At 43.0% G+C, this 17,569-nt stretch overlaps 1 protein-coding gene across 1 annotated transcript; it reads right to left on the minus strand.

Moving 5' to 3' along the window:
- Positions 1–10,612: 10,612 nt before the first annotated feature.
- On the minus strand, positions 10,613–14,395 carry LOC121055501. The gene is made up of 4 exons (XM_040528016.1): positions 14,328–14,395; positions 13,281–13,558; positions 11,841–12,055; positions 10,613–11,386 (listed from the first exon to the last, which is right to left on the minus strand). Exons 1-4 carry the CDS (start codon positions 14,393–14,395, stop codon positions 10,805–10,807), a joined length of 1,143 nt encoding a protein of 380 aa, XP_040383950.1. The 3' UTR covers positions 10,613–10,804.
- Between the last annotated feature and the right edge of the window lie 3,174 nt (positions 14,396–17,569).

A 17,569-nucleotide genomic window follows, 5' to 3' on the forward strand; every position in this document is an offset into this window, starting at 1 on the left:
CAAGGTCTCCAATGAGATATAATTTACTGCCAATTTGCATTTTGCAATCACTGGAAAAACAAGACCCTAGCTGCTGGTGGTACTAGCACTGACTATCTATGCCAAAAGTGACAAACAGTCCTTTTGGGCAGTGTGGCAAGTTATCAATTGCAAGATAAGGAGTGGCGAATGATCAAGAGCCACTGTGAAGAGTGGCACATGATCAAATTTCTCCATTCAGTGAGGATCCCATCTAGTGAATTTTAAGGTAGTTTGCTCCACTAAAAACATCTCCCAAATAGATACATGATAAGATATGAATCGGATATCTTTGTCTAATCTTTGATAGAAGGTGAGCAAATCATTTTTTCTGTGCTTATTGCATTGTTTCCTGTTCATGTGCCTGAAACTATTGGCCTGCCTTCACTCCACGTGTTTGATTGGATTATCAAAATCATGTGCATAGTGGGTGTGCGTTGATTTATGGAATATTGCTAGAGATGAGCGTAATCTTGCAGTGTGCTAGAAAAAAAATTGCAGTGTATTGATAACAACAATATGATAGACTGGAGTAATAATTAGATTGTTGATGTGGCCATGACACATACTCTCCTTGTCAAGGTCGAAGATGGTGAGGTTTCGGAAGCAGGCGTGCGTGTAGTAGCTGATCCCTGTCTTGGGGTCATGCTCCCAATACTGGGAAGCCAGAGCACTACTCCTCGCCCACCTCTCCTTCACCTCCGGCGTGTCCCGATAACTCGTCGGCCTCGGCCGCCGGGGCTTCAAGCTCTGCTCCCGTCGCTTCTGTTTCGCTGCTTCCGCCGCCGCCTCCTCGTCGTCCTCCTCCACAAACAATGGCAAATCGAAGACATCCTCCATGGTGGTTCTTCAAAACCTAATCCATATGTATATATATTAATAAAATTCATATGTATTTATACTAATAAAATTGAAACATATCGGAAAGACGACGGATGGGAACGAAAAGGCTGGAGAAAGGAATTATTTATATCAAAATAGTAGCAATAGTCTCCCACCTCTTCCTCCTACACCGCCGCCACCGAGCTTGTGGTTGGGGTTAGGGAGCTCGTGGTTGGGGTTAGGGACTTAGGGCCTGTTTGGGGAGCTGGAAATTCTGAGAAGCTAGCTGGAGATTCTGGAAACTTGAGATTCTAAAAAGTTGAGAGGGCTCTGTTTGGGGGAGCTTCTGAGAATTTGCTGGCTAGTGTCCTGAGAGGCTGAATTGTCTGAAATACCCTGAAGTAGATGGGGATTCTGCTTATTTCTACATTGGTTGGTTTAACTACATCAATGTACATAAATGTTTTTATACAATTTTTAAAAAATTGTAAATTGTCATAAAGGTAGTCAAGAAAATTATAATTTCCTTTTTGAAGGCAATAAGAAAGTTAAATTACTTATGTAATAGGTTCCGTGCATATTACTTTGCCACCGCAATGTGTTCATAAATAAAGCACATACAAAATATTGCACTTTGTTGTGTTCATCAAGCACATAGCAAAATACTACTTCGCCAATACCATATGTACACCAAGCACATAACAAAGAACAACCTAAACCACTTTCATATTTCTATATATTGCGTCCTCTGTCCGCCATCAAAGCATTTGCAATAAAATCTCGAAAGACGCACATATCACCATCATTGGATGTGGTGCTAACATAATTGTCTTCTTCTTCAGGTGTATTGATAGGTGGCATATACTCTTCATCATTGTCACATCTCTCAAAAAGAACATCAGCCAAAGCACTATCACGGATGAAATTACGAAGGGCTATGCAAGCAATTATAATCAACTTTTGCTTCTCCACAGGCTAGCTAGGCATGTGCAACAGAATTCGCTATTTCATCTTCAACACTCCAAATGCACGTTCAATTACATTACGAGGAGAGGAGTGAGCATGATTGAATACCAAACTATTGGAATGTATATGTACAATAGGTGTATTGTTTGTGCTAGGTGAACATGGATTTTCAGCATAACTAGCATAAAAAGAACCCTATACCTGAACAAGTTCCATTTGAATCATCAAAATAACTAGCAGCAATTTGAGTAACCAAACCAGTTCACCACACATAAAAAATTTCAGATCCGAGCTAAGTGCAAAATAACACTAAAATAGATAAAAGGGGAAGAAGGAAAAAGGAACTCACCCTGTCCAGGTGTAGCACCGGAGGTGGAGGGGGCGAGAGAGGGAGTCACTGAACTCCGGCGAGGGGGACAGGCCCTAACAGCCGGCTAGAGGAGGAGGCCGCTCGTCGAAACTGAAGGAGGACGCCGCGCTCCGACAGAGGAAGGCTCGCCGCGCCCGCGGATCCTGCGCTGGAGAGGTGGCGTCCCGAACTGGGGAAAGAGGAGGCTGCCTGCCCCCGGCAACAGGAGAAGGCCGCCCGTCGCTAGTGGAAGAGACGCCGAGCTCCCTACTCCGGCGAGAGGGCGTGGGGAGGAGCAGGACGCCGTCGTCCAGATCCACGGACGAGAGGCCCTTAGGGCTAGGGTTACTCCGGACTTATAAAAGAGAGAGAGAGACGGATGAGGTTGGGGTTCGTAAGTTGAAACCATAACGATATCTGGGCTCGCTAAGGCCCACGGGATTGGAGAAAATAGAAAGAAAAAAAAAGGTAGGGAAATATTTGGGATTCGGAATATATATAAGAGAAACAAAATAAGGAAGGAAAATAGGAAAAAATGCGAATAGGTGTTTTTTATACTAGAACTCACCAAATCACCTATTGGGAAATGGAACTTGTAGTCTCCCGAGGGCACTCTTTCGATCTCGAACAAAACAAGCAACGGATTGAGCGCGCTAGCGCGAAAGCGTTAGCACGCGCATCCGTTTTCTTGCTTCTAATCCAAAATGCTAGTTGCCTTGTAACGCATACACTTCCGTGTTTGTCCCATCGACGAAGGCCAATGAGACTACTATAACCACTGAGATTGTAGAGCAGGTACTAGTATTGTGGATTGATTCATTTCAGTTAAAAGACCCGACGTGGCAAAGCCTTGCGTTAAAATAGTACTCGGTGTAGTTCGTCGCCATCCACTCCTCTCTTGATATATAATCCAGTTTCTGCTATGGCCCCCAATAGCATATCCTCTCAATCGATCGATCTTCAATTAGCCTGCATCATCACCACATCAATATAATGAATAGACGGATCATATCAAATATCACCATCATCATCGACTAAACTGTACTGCATAACTATCATGCATGCATGGCATATCTAGAATATATATTAAATTATAATGGTATATCTACAAATAGATGAACTGTAACGGTATATTTCAAAACCTTAAAAATTGTAATGACATGGATCCAATTAACCCTAAATTATAATGGCATATCTATGAATATATGAATTGTAATGGCATATTTTAAAACCGTAAAAAATATAATAGCATGGACGATCCAATTAACCATATTGAAGGGTTAATTGGGTCAGGTCATCATCATCAGACGACGACAAGAAGATCAGTATATCAAAATGTATGTACGATGATCAATCAAATGATAAACATTACAATGAAGCATGCATATGGATCGGTACTTAGGTGTTAAGCCCCCTACCCAGCGACCAGCGAGCTTGGCACGGCGCGGCCATGCTCAAAGCAGACATGCGGCGTCGCGGTGATATGGGCTGGTCCGCGAGTAGCGCGGGCGTGAGAGATGGAGGGGAGGCAGATCATTGTCTGGGCAGAGCCACATCACGTAGCCGCGACTTTCTTAGCAACCTCTGTCGTCCGCTGCTCGGCTGCTGCAGGCTCCAAGTGTAGCTGGCTCGCCGCCGCCGGTCACCCGGGGCACGGCGCTAGCGTAGACGACCGGTGGCGGATCCAACATGGGAGCGGCGGGGTCTCGAGCCCCTGCTACCCCCGTTAAATCTATTGGAGCCCCCATAAAGACCCCCCTAAAATTTTATGGTGAAGATTAGTAGAAACGGGGGCTGAAACTCTATCTAATTTGTTCAGACCCCCCTAATCTCGTTGGCTAGATCCGTCAATGTAGATGACTGACTCGTTGAACGCCGCTCCCGTCGCCAGATCCTTCCGAAGCACGCTGTCAGCGAACTACCTGACAGTGAGGCGAGCGGCATCGCGAAGACGGCTGAGAAGATGGGAGCGGAGGGTGTGCCGGATACGCTACAGTCAACACTGCAAGGCGAGGAGAATATGGCCCGTCCAGAGCAGGTGGGTCGGCCCAACAAGCGCTACGGTGGCGGGTGCATGTGTAATAATTTTTTGGAATTTTGAATTTTATTTATTAAATAATTTACAAATTTAATTTTGCATTTCAAAAATCACAAAACTAACATTCTGCCGCTCTCTATGAGGGCGGAAAGGTGACGTGGCAAACGGTCACTCGGTCGCGAGCAATAGCCGTAACAGCGACACGGCGAATTTTGCTTTTAGGCCCTTTCCGCCGGCAAGGGCCTAAATGCAAATTTGCCGCGCTGCCAAGGAAAAGGAATTCTACGATTGAACCAAGAATTTTTCGATTAAACCGTGGTTTGATACATATATGTATATCGTACGTAATTGTTTAATAACAAGAACTAGCTTAGCTCAGTGGCCACCATTTCACTCTTTCATTTAGAAGACTAAGGGTCGAATTCAACCAAGAGCATATTTTTTTTGATTTTTTCTCAGGCTTGCAAAAAATAGGAAGAAATATCCTTTGGCAAGGATTTGATCTCGAGTCTTCTAGATAGGAGAAGAAGAGGATGACCACTGAGCTAAGTAGTAGTATTGATCAAAAAACTTCATACATCATAGATATATGTATTAAACCACGGTTAAATCGTGAAATTTTCGGACGGTGTGGCAAATTTTGCACTTAGGTCCTTGCCGCCCTTACAGAGGGCAGAAAGGGTCTAAAAGCAAAATTCACCGTGTCGCCGTTTACGGCCGTTGCTCGCTACCGAGTGGTCGTTTGCCACGTCACCTTTCCGCCCTCCTAGAGGGCGGCAGGAGGTTAGTTTTGTGATTTTTTTGAAATGCAAAATTAAATTTGTAAATTATTTAATAAATAAAAAATTCAAAAAATTCTAATAGCTAGACTAGTGAAGAGGAGAAAATGGACATTTGACCACATTCAAAAGGCGGTTTCGCCAGAATGCCATCCCGAAAACGCGTTTCGGTAAAATGCCATACCGAGCGAAGGTTTACAGCCATTTTGCCATTTTTCTGGTTTTATTCAATTTCTTAATTTTTTTGCCTCATCCACCGGATGGGCTAACCAAATTGTCCCTCGGTCGATCTGTTACAAAACAGACCGACGTCGCGGCGCCTCCCGGTGGTGGGTGAAGGAGACGTCGACGTCACCGCCGGCTGCGAGCGCGGCGAGGGGTTGCTAGCCTAGATAGCCGCTGCCGCTGCTGACGAGTACGCGCCTCCTCTCCTCCATCTCTCTCTCTCTTCATGAGGGGAGCGTGAGATCTGCAATAGCATCGCAGCTTCAATGGCGAAGTACCTAGCCGAAGGATTCGAAGACGGCGTGGAGGCCATAGCCGATGGAGTGGATGTCTACCCGGAAGGCGCGGAGGCCGGGCAGTGCGTGGAGGAGCCGCGGCAGCCCATCTGAGGGCCAATTTGGTCGACCCATCCAGTGGACGAGGCCAAAAAATTGAGAAATTGAATAAAATGAGAAAAATGGCAAAATGGCTGTAAGCAGCTTGGAATGGTATTTTAGCGAAACGCGTTTTCAGGATGGCATTATGGTAAAACCGCTTTTTGAACGTGGCCAAATGTCTATTTTCTCAGTGAACAGGGTATAAATATGTAACAGAACAGGGAGAGGAGGCTGGCGGGGAACACGCGGTGGCGTAGGCAGCGGCAGCTCGATCCGGTCGGATTGAGATGTTCTTGTATCGTGTTCTTACCGGTTCATCAATACCATCTGCTATTTTCCCTCTGGTTTCTCACACATGCATCCTCGACGGCGCAAGCCGCGTGGTTGCTGCCGGCGACGCCCGGTCACTGGAGGCGTAGGTCGCAGGGCGCTGAAACTCTATCTAATTTGTTCAGACCCCCCTAATCTCGTTGGCTAGATCCGTCAATGTAGATGACTGACTCGTTGAACGCCGCTCCCGTCGCCAGATCCTTCCGAAGCACGCTGTCAGCGAACTACCTGACAGTGAGGCGAGCGGCATCGCGAAGACGGCTGAGAAGATGGGAGCGGAGGGTGTGCCGGATACGCTACAGTCAACACTGCAAGGCGAGGAGAATATGGCCCGTCCAGAGCAGGTGGGTCGGCCCAACAAGCGCTACGGTGGCGGGTGCATGTGTAATAATTTTTTGGAATTTTGAATTTTATTTATTAAATAATTTACAAATTTAATTTTGCATTTCAAAAATCACAAAACTAACATTCTGCCGCTCTCTATGAGGGCGGAAAGGTGACGTGGCAAACGGTCACTCGGTCGCGAGCAATAGCCGTAACAGCGACACGGCGAATTTTGCTTTTAGGCCCTTTCCGCCGGCAAGGGCCTAAATGCAAATTTGCCGCGCTGCCAAGGAAAAGGAATTCTACGATTGAACCAAGAATTTTTCGATTAAACCGTGGTTTGATACATATATGTATATCGTACGTAATTGTTTAATAACAAGAACTAGCTTAGCTCAGTGGCCACCATTTCACTCTTTCATTTAGAAGACTAAGGGTCGAATTCAACCAAGAGCATATTTTTTTTGATTTTTTCTCAGGCTTGCAAAAAATAGGAAGAAATATCCTTTGGCAAGGATTTGATCTCGAGTCTTCTAGATAGGAGAAGAAGAGGATGACCACTGAGCTAAGTAGTAGTATTGATCAAAAAACTTCATACATCATAGATATATGTATTAAACCACGGTTAAATCGTGAAATTTTCGGACGGTGTGGCAAATTTTGCACTTAGGTCCTTGCCGCCCTTACAGAGGGCAGAAAGGGTCTAAAAGCAAAATTCACCGTGTCGCCGTTTACGGCCGTTGCTCGCTACCGAGTGGTCGTTTGCCACGTCACCTTTCCGCCCTCCTAGAGGGCGGCAGGAGGTTAGTTTTGTGATTTTTTTGAAATGCAAAATTAAATTTGTAAATTATTTAATAAATAAAAAATTCTAATAGCTAGACTAGTGAAGAGGAGAAAATGGACATTTGACCACATTCAAAAGGCGGTTTCGCCAGAATGCCATCCCGAAAACGCGTTTCGGTAAAATGCCATACCGAGCGAAGGTTTACAGCCATTTTGCCATTTTTCTGGTTTTATTCAATTTCTTAATTTTTTTGCCTCATCCACCGGATGGGCTAACCAAATTGTCCCTCGGTCGATCTGTTACAAAACAGACCGACGTCGCGGCGCCTCCCGGTGGTGGGTGAAGGAGACGTCGACGTCACCGCCGGCTGCGAGCGCGGCGAGGGGTTGCTAGCCTAGATAGCCGCTGCCGCTGCTGACGAGTACGCGCCTCCTCTCCTCCATCTCTCTCTCTCTTCATGAGTGGAGCGTGAGATCTGCAATAGCATCGCAGCTTCAATGGCGAAGTACCTAGCCGAAGGATTCGAAGACGGCGTGGAGGCCATAGCCGATGGAGCGGATGTCTACCCGGAAGGCGCGGAGGCTAGGCAGTGCGTGGAGGAGGAGCCGCGGCAGCCCATCTGAGGGCCAATTTGGTCGACCCATCCAGTGGACGAGGCCAAAAAATTGAGAAATTGAATAAAATGAGAAAAATGGCAAAATGGCTGTAAGCCGCTTGGAATGGTATTTTAGCGAAACGCGTTTTCAGGATGGCATTATGGTAAAACCGCTTTTTGAACGTGGCCAAATGTCTATTTTCTCAGTGAACAGGGTATAAATATGTAACAGAACAGGGAGAGGAGGCTGGCGGGGAACACGCGGTGGCGTAGGCAGCGGTAGCTCGATCCGGTCGGATTGAGATGTTCTTGTATCGTGTTCTTACCGGTTCATCAATACCATCTGCTATTTTCCCTCTGGTTTCTCACACATGCATCCTCGACGGCGCAAGCCGCGTGGTTGCTGCCGGCGACGCCCGGTCACTGGAGGCGTAGGTCGCAGGCCGGCGTGACGGTAGGCCATGGCGCGAGCAGCAAGGGGCTAGGGCGTGGTCCGCGCGGACGCACGGTCACGCGGGCCGCGCAGGGGAAGGCCGTCCGCCGCCGGCAGCAGCGCACCAAAGTCCCAGGCGGCATGCCACACCTTGAAGCACACATCCTCGACGGCGCGAAGATGCGGTCGGCGCCGGCGCACGCCGCGTCGTTGCTGTCGTCGACGTCTGGTCACTGGAGGCTTAGGTCGCAGGCGTGACGATAGCCCATGGTGCGAGCAGCAATGGGCTAGCGCGTGGTCGGCGCGGACGCACGGACACGCGGAGGCGGTGCGGCCGCTCAGGGGAAGGCCGTCCGCTGCCGGCAGCTGCGCACCAAAGTCTCAGGCGGCATGCCACACCTCGAAGCACGCATCCTCGACGGCGCGAAGATGCGGTCGGATCCGGCGCACGCCGCGTCGTTGCTGCCGTCGACGCCCGGTCACTGGAGGCGTAGGTCGCAGCCGTGACGGTAGGCCATGGCGCGAGCAGCAAGGGGCTAGGGCATGGTCCGTGCGGACGCACGGACACGCGGAGGCGTTGCGGCCGCGCAGGGGAAGGCCGTCCGCGCCGGCAACAGCGCACCAAAGTCTCAGGCGGATGCCACACCTCATGCACGCTTCCTCGACTGCGCGAAGATGTGGTCGGCGACGGCGCACGCCGTGTATGCATGCACGATGCTGCCGGCTGTGGATCTGGCCGGACGAACGGGAAGATCGAATAGCTAGCAGGTAAGTAACCCTAGCGAGCGGTACGGTGTGGAGAGCACCGTGAAGGTAAGCTAGGGCTCTGGCCTACCTGGATCTAATTAAGCTGCGGAACAAACCTCGATCGATTTCGCGAAATGGAAGCAACCAGCCAGGACAAGAGGAAAAAAATGGTGCGAAAAAATGAAGAGAGAGAGAGAAGTACCGGAGAGGAAGTACCGGAGGCGGAGGAGGAGAGGCGGAGACGGCGGCGTGCCATGGCCATGCCGCACGCACGCACTGCGAGTGTTTGTTTAATTGTTTATGTGCTCTACCCCTACCCAAGCAACGAATAGCAGTAGGCTGTCCGTGAGCGTGCTTGCTCAGTTAGTTGGACCGGGCCTTCCCAGAACAACCTTCCTTTTGTTTCGGCCCATTTCGGGTTAACACTTTATTATTTATATTTATAAAGTATTTACTTACTTCCTCAGAACTGTAATCTACGCACTCGCTAACTGCTGCTCCCTCCGTTTCATAATATTAGATGTTTGACTTTTTGCTTCCCATGTTTGATCATTTGTCTCATTCAAAAAAATTATGAAATATTATTTATTTTGCTTGTGACTTACTTTATTATCAAAATAAATTTAAGCACGATTTGTTATTTTTTTATATTTGTACTAAATTTTTAAATAAGACGAATGGTCAAACGTTGCAACTAAAAAAATCAAACATCTTACATTATGAAACGGAGGTAGTAATGTTTAGGTCTGGTATTGTTCTTTCTAAAAAAATTATGTTTAACTTAAAATAAATTTAAAAAATAAGTTCAATATTAAATATGCTTTTGAGTAACTTAACCATCAACATAAATGAAAATTCATTTTCATGAAATTACAAGTACTGCATTGTGGAAGAGTAAAAATAAGTAACTATGTGAATAAAAATTCACAGGTAAACACAGCACTTTTTTTTTCTAATACAAGTAAATTCACATCATACAGTTACTAACTAGTTTTCATGTTATTACAAGCAGCTACAGTACTAGAGTACCTCTAAAAAATTGATAGAAATTCTAGTAATTTTTCATAATAACTACGTCCCTAGAGAAGTAAAGAACAAGAATAAATCTAAATAATTTGATGGACATAGTAAATCCAAAGTCAAACATATACTAAAAAAGTTAATAATGTCATTTATTAAATACGAAGGGAGTACTTCTCGACGAGCTCATCTTTTGGTTTTGCTTATACTTATAAGCTAAAATTTAAATATTTAATCTTAAATTTAGAGTTGATTTTAGAGTTTTTTTATTTTAGTTTATTTTTCAGTCTTTGCTTTTAGGTCATAAGAACACATGTCTATAAAAGTTTTAATCATAAATCAATTATCATATCTAAATACGTCATGTTGTTTTTGCCACAAAAGGCAAAAAGATGAGCAAATCATAAACATAGCCCTACTAGGGAAAGATGAGCTCCCAAATATATATAACTAATACACAGATTTATGAAGTGCTTATTGCACCAAAAAAAACTTTTACAATAGTTTCCTATATATGAATGGTAGATATGAATGGTAGGTGACTAAATAAAATTGATGTTCCGTTTAATTTCCTAGAGTGATTTGGGTCATTTAGTTATTACACTAATTTTAAATTTATACATTTTACATTGGCGTAGAAAAGAATTTCATTTGTTTTTATATTAGTATAGATAGTTTTGTCAAAGTACTTGTTTGTTTCATGATATTTACTCACTTAATCTCAGCTTTACATACGGGGAAATGATAACACGTGTTCAGTAACTATGGCGTCAAAAACAAACGCTATCAAAAAAACTGCCCTGTAACCACTTACATTCAATTTCGGCATGACAGCTAGCTTAAAAGTTTAATTATTTACACCACCGAGTTTAGCATAAGCTACAAGATCTGTGAAAAATATTCCCAATAGCGTATAATTCTAATTCATCTCAAAGTTGTTAATTTACAAACAACTTTCACCCGCATCTTGTAAAAAGACTCTCAGTAGAGTATAATTCTAACCCATCAACAAGGTTGACCAAACAACTTTCACCCGCATCTTGTAAATACCACAGCTAATCTCGTCCTCATTAGAGCCTCTAGTGAATGGGGTGAACTTCAAACTGCGACTGACGACATGATTCTGATGAATATTATGGGCATGGATATTCAATATCAACATCTCTTTTCTGGACACTGCTACGACACGTCGCAGCAGCTGCACGACTCTGTCATCACCAACCGCGTTTGCAGAACCGACATCACTGTCATACAGTACAATATCATTCGGAACATCTGTTGTGCAAGCCGTAATTTTCCCATGAAAAACTTCAGAATCTGACAGAATCTTTATCTCAACAGTGCCCTCCAATGCTTCCTTAACACAAGCAGTTACAAGTTCCACCTCACTGAGCCTACTCTCCAAGGTTTCAGTCACAATCTTAAACCGACGAGTGTAGACTTTCATTTCAAGCAATCCTTTACTAAATTCCTTGTCATTGCACTCTTCATTCTCCTTAATCTTCAAATTTATCTCAAAAAATATTTCACCATAAAAAACAATTCCTCTAGTTGGTCCTGTGAGAATTATATCTTCATTCTACAAGAAAAATTACACAAGACGTTAGCCATATGTCACACTAATGATATATATAAAATAAATGATAATTATCCATAGAATATAATAGTATTGTTATTATTTATTAACCACCTTAAACCTGTACGCAGATTCATATTAAATTGATTTGCTAGCAACCTAGGCAAGAATTTGGACTGAGCTCATCAAAATTCACACAATCATTTAATTGCAATAATTATATATGATGACATGATCAATCAAATTAAAATATAATGACATGACTTAATATTTGAATACATAAAAAAAAGTAGGTATTTGTGTTTTGTATGAAACTAGTCCAAGTCATGCATATAGACAACTCAAATGTAGCTAGGTTTAGTATGCCTTTAACTGTACATAACTGTAAAGAAATTAGTTCGATGTATTATGTGAAATAGGAGAGACTAATAGTGTGAAGAGATACTCTTTAAAATACCTCTGACTGGATAACTTGGCAATTGTTCCTATTGCGCCGGAAGATGGTGATGCAGTTAAAATCTAATCCATCTCTGACTATCACAGTCCCATATAGATTGATAGGGTAGCCAACATCCGATGATTTTACTTTGAGAGATATTACATTTAACGAGCTAGTCAAAATGTGATCCTCTGGGATAATTGCGTCTGTAAAACGCATTGGACCATATTGCGCTGACAAAATTGAAAATGGAGTTAGTTTGCAACAGGGAAGAATAGTGTGTTAACAAAAGTATACGTTTGATAATGTCTCTAGAGGACAAAAGTTTTCATAAGGTAAACAGGGTTGTCCCTATCTTTTGAGCTGTTACGGAAATACAATTATGAAAATTATTTTAGTTGTTTCAGAAACAAAATTATTGCAGTTGAGAAAGTATCTGGCTACTTTTTAATCTTCTATATACTTCAGAAAATCCAACCATACACCTGTCCATTTGCTAAATAAGATCTATGAGGTCAGAGAGAGTATATGTTCAATAGCATACTGCATGGGATATTTTACAACTAGGGAGAAACTGAACTAAATCCATCGCAATATCTGCTCATCTTAGCAAAACCTAAACAGTATGAGCTGTCTAATTCTTCATATAACAGCTTACCTGTGTTTGGCTTGGACCTGCCCGAAATGAGAAAATTGATCATTTGCATCTCATCCACAGGAGGCAAACTACAATTTATCTGCTTGGTACCCCCCCCCACATGGCCCCATCATCCCTGACATCGCATGATCTCCCTCCTCATCCACCACCCTGGCTCAAGGACACTAACATTTCAGGCCCCCACACCTAAATGTCACTCACCGTCGGTGTCTAGCCCGTCCAGTGCAAGGTCTCCAATGAGATATAATTTACTGCCAATTTGCATTTTGCAATCACTGAAAAACAAGACCCTAGCTGCTGGTGGTACTAGCACTGACTATCTATGCCAAAAGTGACAAACAGTCCTTTTGGGCAGTGTGGCAAGTTATCAATTGCAAGATAAGGAGTGGCGAATGATCAAGAGCCACTGTGAAGAGTGGCACATGATCAAATTTCTCCAGTCAGTGAGGATCCCATCTAGTGAATTTTAAGGTAGTTTGCTCCACTAAAAACATCTCCCAAATAGATACATGATAAGATATGAATCGGATATCTTTGATAGAAGGTGAGCAAATCATTTTTTCTGTGCTTATTGCATTGTTTCCTGTTCATGTGCCTGAAACTATTGGCCTGCCTTCACTCCACGTGTTTGATTGGATTATCAAAATCATGTGCATAGTGGGTGTGCGTTGATTTATGGAATATTGCTAGAGATGAGCGTAATCTTGCAGTGTGCTAGAAAAAAAATTGCAGTGTATTGATAACAACAATATGATAGACTGGAGTAATAATTAGATTGTTGATGTGGCCATGACACATACTCTCCTTGTCAAGGTCGAAGATGGTGAGGTTTAGGAAGCAGGCACGCGTGTAGTAGCTGATCCCTGTCTTGGGGTCATGCTCCCAATACTGGGAAGCCAGAGCACTACTCCTCGCCCACCTCTCCTTCATCTCCGGCGTGTCCCGATAACTCGTCGGCCTCGGCTGCCGGGGCTTCAAGCTCTGCTCCCGTCGCTTCTGTTTCGCTGCTTCCGCCGCCGCCTCCTCGTTGTCCTCCTCCACAAACAATGGCAAATCGAAGACATCCTCCACGGTGGTTCTTCAAAACCTAATCCATATGTATATATATTAATAAAATTCATATCTATTTATACTAATAAAATTGAAACATATCGGAAAGTCGACGGATGGGAACGAAAAGGCTGGAGAAAGGAATTATTTATATCAAAATAGTAGCAATAGTCTCCCACCTCTTCCTCCTACACCGCCGCCACCGAGCTTGTGGTTGGGGTTAGGGAGCTCGTGGTTGGGGTTAGGGACTTAGGGCCTGTTTGGGGGAGCTGGAAATTCTGAGAAGCTAGCCGGAGATTCTGGAAACTTGAGATTCTAAAAAGTTGAGAGGGCTCTGTTTGGGGGAGCTTCTGAGAATTTGCTGGCTAGTGTCCTGAGAGGCTGAATTGTCTGAAATACCCTGAAGTAGATGGGGATTCTGCTTATTTCTACATTGGTTGGTTTAACTACATCAATGTACATAAATGTTTTTATACAATTTTTAAAAAAATGTAAATTGTCATAAAGGTAGTCAAGAAAATTATAATTTCCTTTTTGAAGGCAATAAGAAAGTTAAATTACTTATGTAATAGGTTCCGTGCATATTACTTTGCCACCGCGATGTGTTCATAAATAAAGCACATACAAAATATTGCACTTTGTTGTGTTCATCAAGCACATAGCAAAATACTACTTCGCCAATACCATATGTACACCAAGCACATAACAAAGAACAACCTAAACCACTTTCATATTTCTATATATTGCGTCCTCTGTCCGCCATCAAAGCATTTGCAATAAAATCTCGAAAGACGCACATATCACCATCATTGGATGTGGTGCTAACATAATTGTCTTCTTCTTCAGGTGTATTGATAGGTGGCATATACTCTTCATCATTGTCACATCTCTCAAAAAGAACATCAGCCAAAGCACTATCACGGATGAAATTACGAAGGGCTATGCAAGCAATTATAATCAACTTTTGCTTCTCCACAGGCTAGCTAGGCATGTGCAACAGAATTCGCTATTTCATCTTCAACACTCCAAATGCACGTTCAATCACATTACGAGGAGAGGAGTGAGCATGATTGGATACCAAACTATTGGAATGTATATGTACAATAGGTGTATTGTTTGTGCTAGGTGAACATGGATTTTCAGCATAACTAGCATAAAAAGAACCCTATACCTGAACAAGTTCCATTTGAATCATCAAAATAACTAGCAGCAATTTGAGTAACCAAACCAGTTCACCACACATAAAAAATTTCAGATCCGAGCTAAGTGCAAAATAACACTAAAATAGATAAAAGGGGAAGAAGGAAAAAGGAACTCACCCTGTCCAGGTGTAGCACCGGAGGTGGAGGGGGCGAGAGAGGGAGTCACTGAACTCCGGCGAGGGGGACAGGCCCTAACAGCCGGCTAGAGGAGGAGGCCGCTCGTCGAAACTGAAGGAGGACGCCGCGCTCCGACAGAGGAAGGCTCGCCGCGCCCGTGGATCCTGCGCTGGAGAGGTGGCGTCCCGAACTGGGGAAAGAGGAGGCTGCCTGCCCCCGGCAACAGGAGAAGGCCGCCCGTCGCTAGTGGAAGAGACGCCGAGCTCCCTACTCAGGCGAGACGGCGTGGGGAGGAGCAGGACGCCGTCGTCCAGATCCACGGACGAGAGGCCCTTAGGGCTAGGGTTACTCCGGACTTATAAAAGAGAGAGAGAGACGGATGAGGTTGGGGTTCGTAAGTTGAAACCATAATGATATCTGGGCTCGCTAAGGCCCACAGGATTGGAGAAAATAGAAAGAAAAAAAAAAGGTAGGGAAATATTTGGGATTCGGAATATATATAAGAGAAACAAAATAAGGAAGGAAAATAGGAAAAAATGCGAATAGGTGTTTTTTATACTAGAACTCACCAAATCACCTATTGGGAAATGGAACTTGTAGTCTCCCGAGGGCACTCTTTCGATCTCGAACAGACATTAGGTTAGGACCATCAAGCTGTAAGTGCCTTATTGTATTCGTTAATCGCGATTCAGGTGAGGTGTAAAGACGTTTCATCATATTCGTTTTTTATCGCATCGTTTCATGCAGGGTTTCACTTATCGCGGAGGCCCTCCAAACCGCTCATGCGCAAAATAAGACAATAGATTTTAGCTATATAGTAGTTAATTTCATTATTTATAATATTAAATAGCTATTAAAAATAAGACAATATTTTATCTTTTATCATTTATCAGCAAAAGAAAACAATTGTGGTAATTATAGATAAAACCTTTTATATCTATGTTATTAGTGATTCAAATATTAATACTACAAAATAGACTAGGATGAAAGACCATGCATGATAAGAGTTAAAATTCAATTATGGTTGTTGTTGTAAGTTACTCCGTCTGTCCCTAAATGTTTGACGCCATTGACTTTTTTATACACGTTTGGTCAATCATCTTATTCAATTTTTTTAAATATGTAAGCTATAAATAAAATGATATAAAAATATTTAATAATTTAGAATTTTTAAATAAGACGAATGGTTATAAAAATATCAACGGCGTCAAGTATTTAGGAACGGAGGCATAACAAGCAGACGTGGAAAGTTAATTAGCCAAAAAAAAAGACTTGTGGGTTACATGACACGCGGACACAGTGGAGTAAACGGGAGAGCAATATTTCTTCCAACCTTAAGAAGCTGATTAGACGAGTTTCAAATAAAAAAGGAACTGATTAGACAAGCGGCCAACACACTAGTATGATAATTCAAAAATAAATACATAAATGCAATTAAAATTATGACTAAGCTGCCTCAGATCGCAGCTCAGCTTCATAGGCGATGAAATGGTGTCCCAATGGATGTGTCCTATAATGTAACCACGTCGAGATGACATGCTCAGTTGCATATCCAGTTGAACGTGAATTTCAATAAACATATGTACAGAAATGAGACACTTTTAACGTAAAATGAATGAAACGCGGTCATTGACTCGTGGGCTCATAGATAATGGGATCTAATTATCGACGAACGCGTCAACGGTTAAGCCAGAAAATCTTAATCCAATAAAATGGAGGTGCATGTCAAGTAGGCAGGATTCTCATTTTTTTTTACAGGGCAGGATTCTCAAGTTGTGTTTAGATTCCAAGTCAGATGTTTGATCAGATGTCAGAAGGGGTTTTTAGACACAAATAAAACAACAAATTACAGATTCCGCCAAGAAACTGCGTGACGAATTTTTTGAGACTAATTAATTTATTATGAGCACATGTTGGTCACTGTAGCACTTATGGCTAATCATAGTCTAACTAGACTCAAAAGATTCGTCTCACAATTTCTGTCATAACTGTGGAATTAGTTTTTTTACATCTATGTTTAATGCTTTATTTATGTGTCCAAAGATTAGATGTGATGTTTTTAGGAAAAGATTTTAGGAACTGAACAGGGCTGGACGCAAACAAAGCAACATCACGCATTGGTGTTTCAGATAGCACCTAGGACGCGAGACAGAAGGGATAGATGCAACCGTATACTATTGTTCGACCGTACAAAGTACCCCAACGATGTACTGCTTATTAACTAATTTTGGAGAATCATGTGGACTCTTGCTTTAATTAATCAGCAGGTAATCAATAAACAAGGCAGCCACTTGCATATATAGAGTGAGAAATTTCACTGAAATTATGAGATTGGTTATGGCCATGTCGGTCTATGATTAAGTGTGTGCTTAACATGAGAGCTGATTTTAAATTTTAGAATTTGGTTTTGGATTAACTTTAGAGTTTGTTTTTGTCAGTTTGGTTGTCCAGCGCTGTTATTATAGTTGCTAAATAAAAGTACAAACAAAAAGATCTATGGCTGCTTTAGTCTCGTTTTCTTGTCACCAGGAGGAATAGAGGAATTAGAGAACTGATTGGCGCAGAGCCATAAATTGTCACGTTAAAATTTAGGTATGCCACAATTGTTTAGGTAGTTCTTTGGATGGTTGCTACAACTATGACAAGTCATACTTCATTAACTAATTGGTCAATGCAGCCTACACTTTAGTTTTACTTTAAATCATGAGACTACTCAAGTC

The sequence above is a fragment of the Oryza brachyantha genome, chromosome 10 (assembly GCF_000231095.2).
Source record: "Oryza brachyantha chromosome 10, ObraRS2, whole genome shotgun sequence".
Lineage (NCBI taxonomy): Eukaryota > Viridiplantae > Streptophyta > Magnoliopsida > Poales > Poaceae > Oryza > Oryza brachyantha.

Bases quoted from the DNA above. Each gene is read 5' to 3' on its own strand.
- LOC121055501 (XM_040528016.1), bottom strand. From the start codon at position 14,395: ATGCCACCTATCAATACACCTGAAGAAGAAGACAATTATGTTAGCACC. The intron at 12,056-13,280 runs GTATGTGTCATG...CAATTTTGTCAG, and splicing joins CTTCGACCTTGACAAGGAGA to CGCAATATGGTCCAATGCGT. The intron at 11,387-11,840 runs GTATTTTAAAGA...TTTTTCTTGTAG, and splicing joins GCCAAGTTATCCAGTCAGAG to AATGAAGATATAATTCTCAC.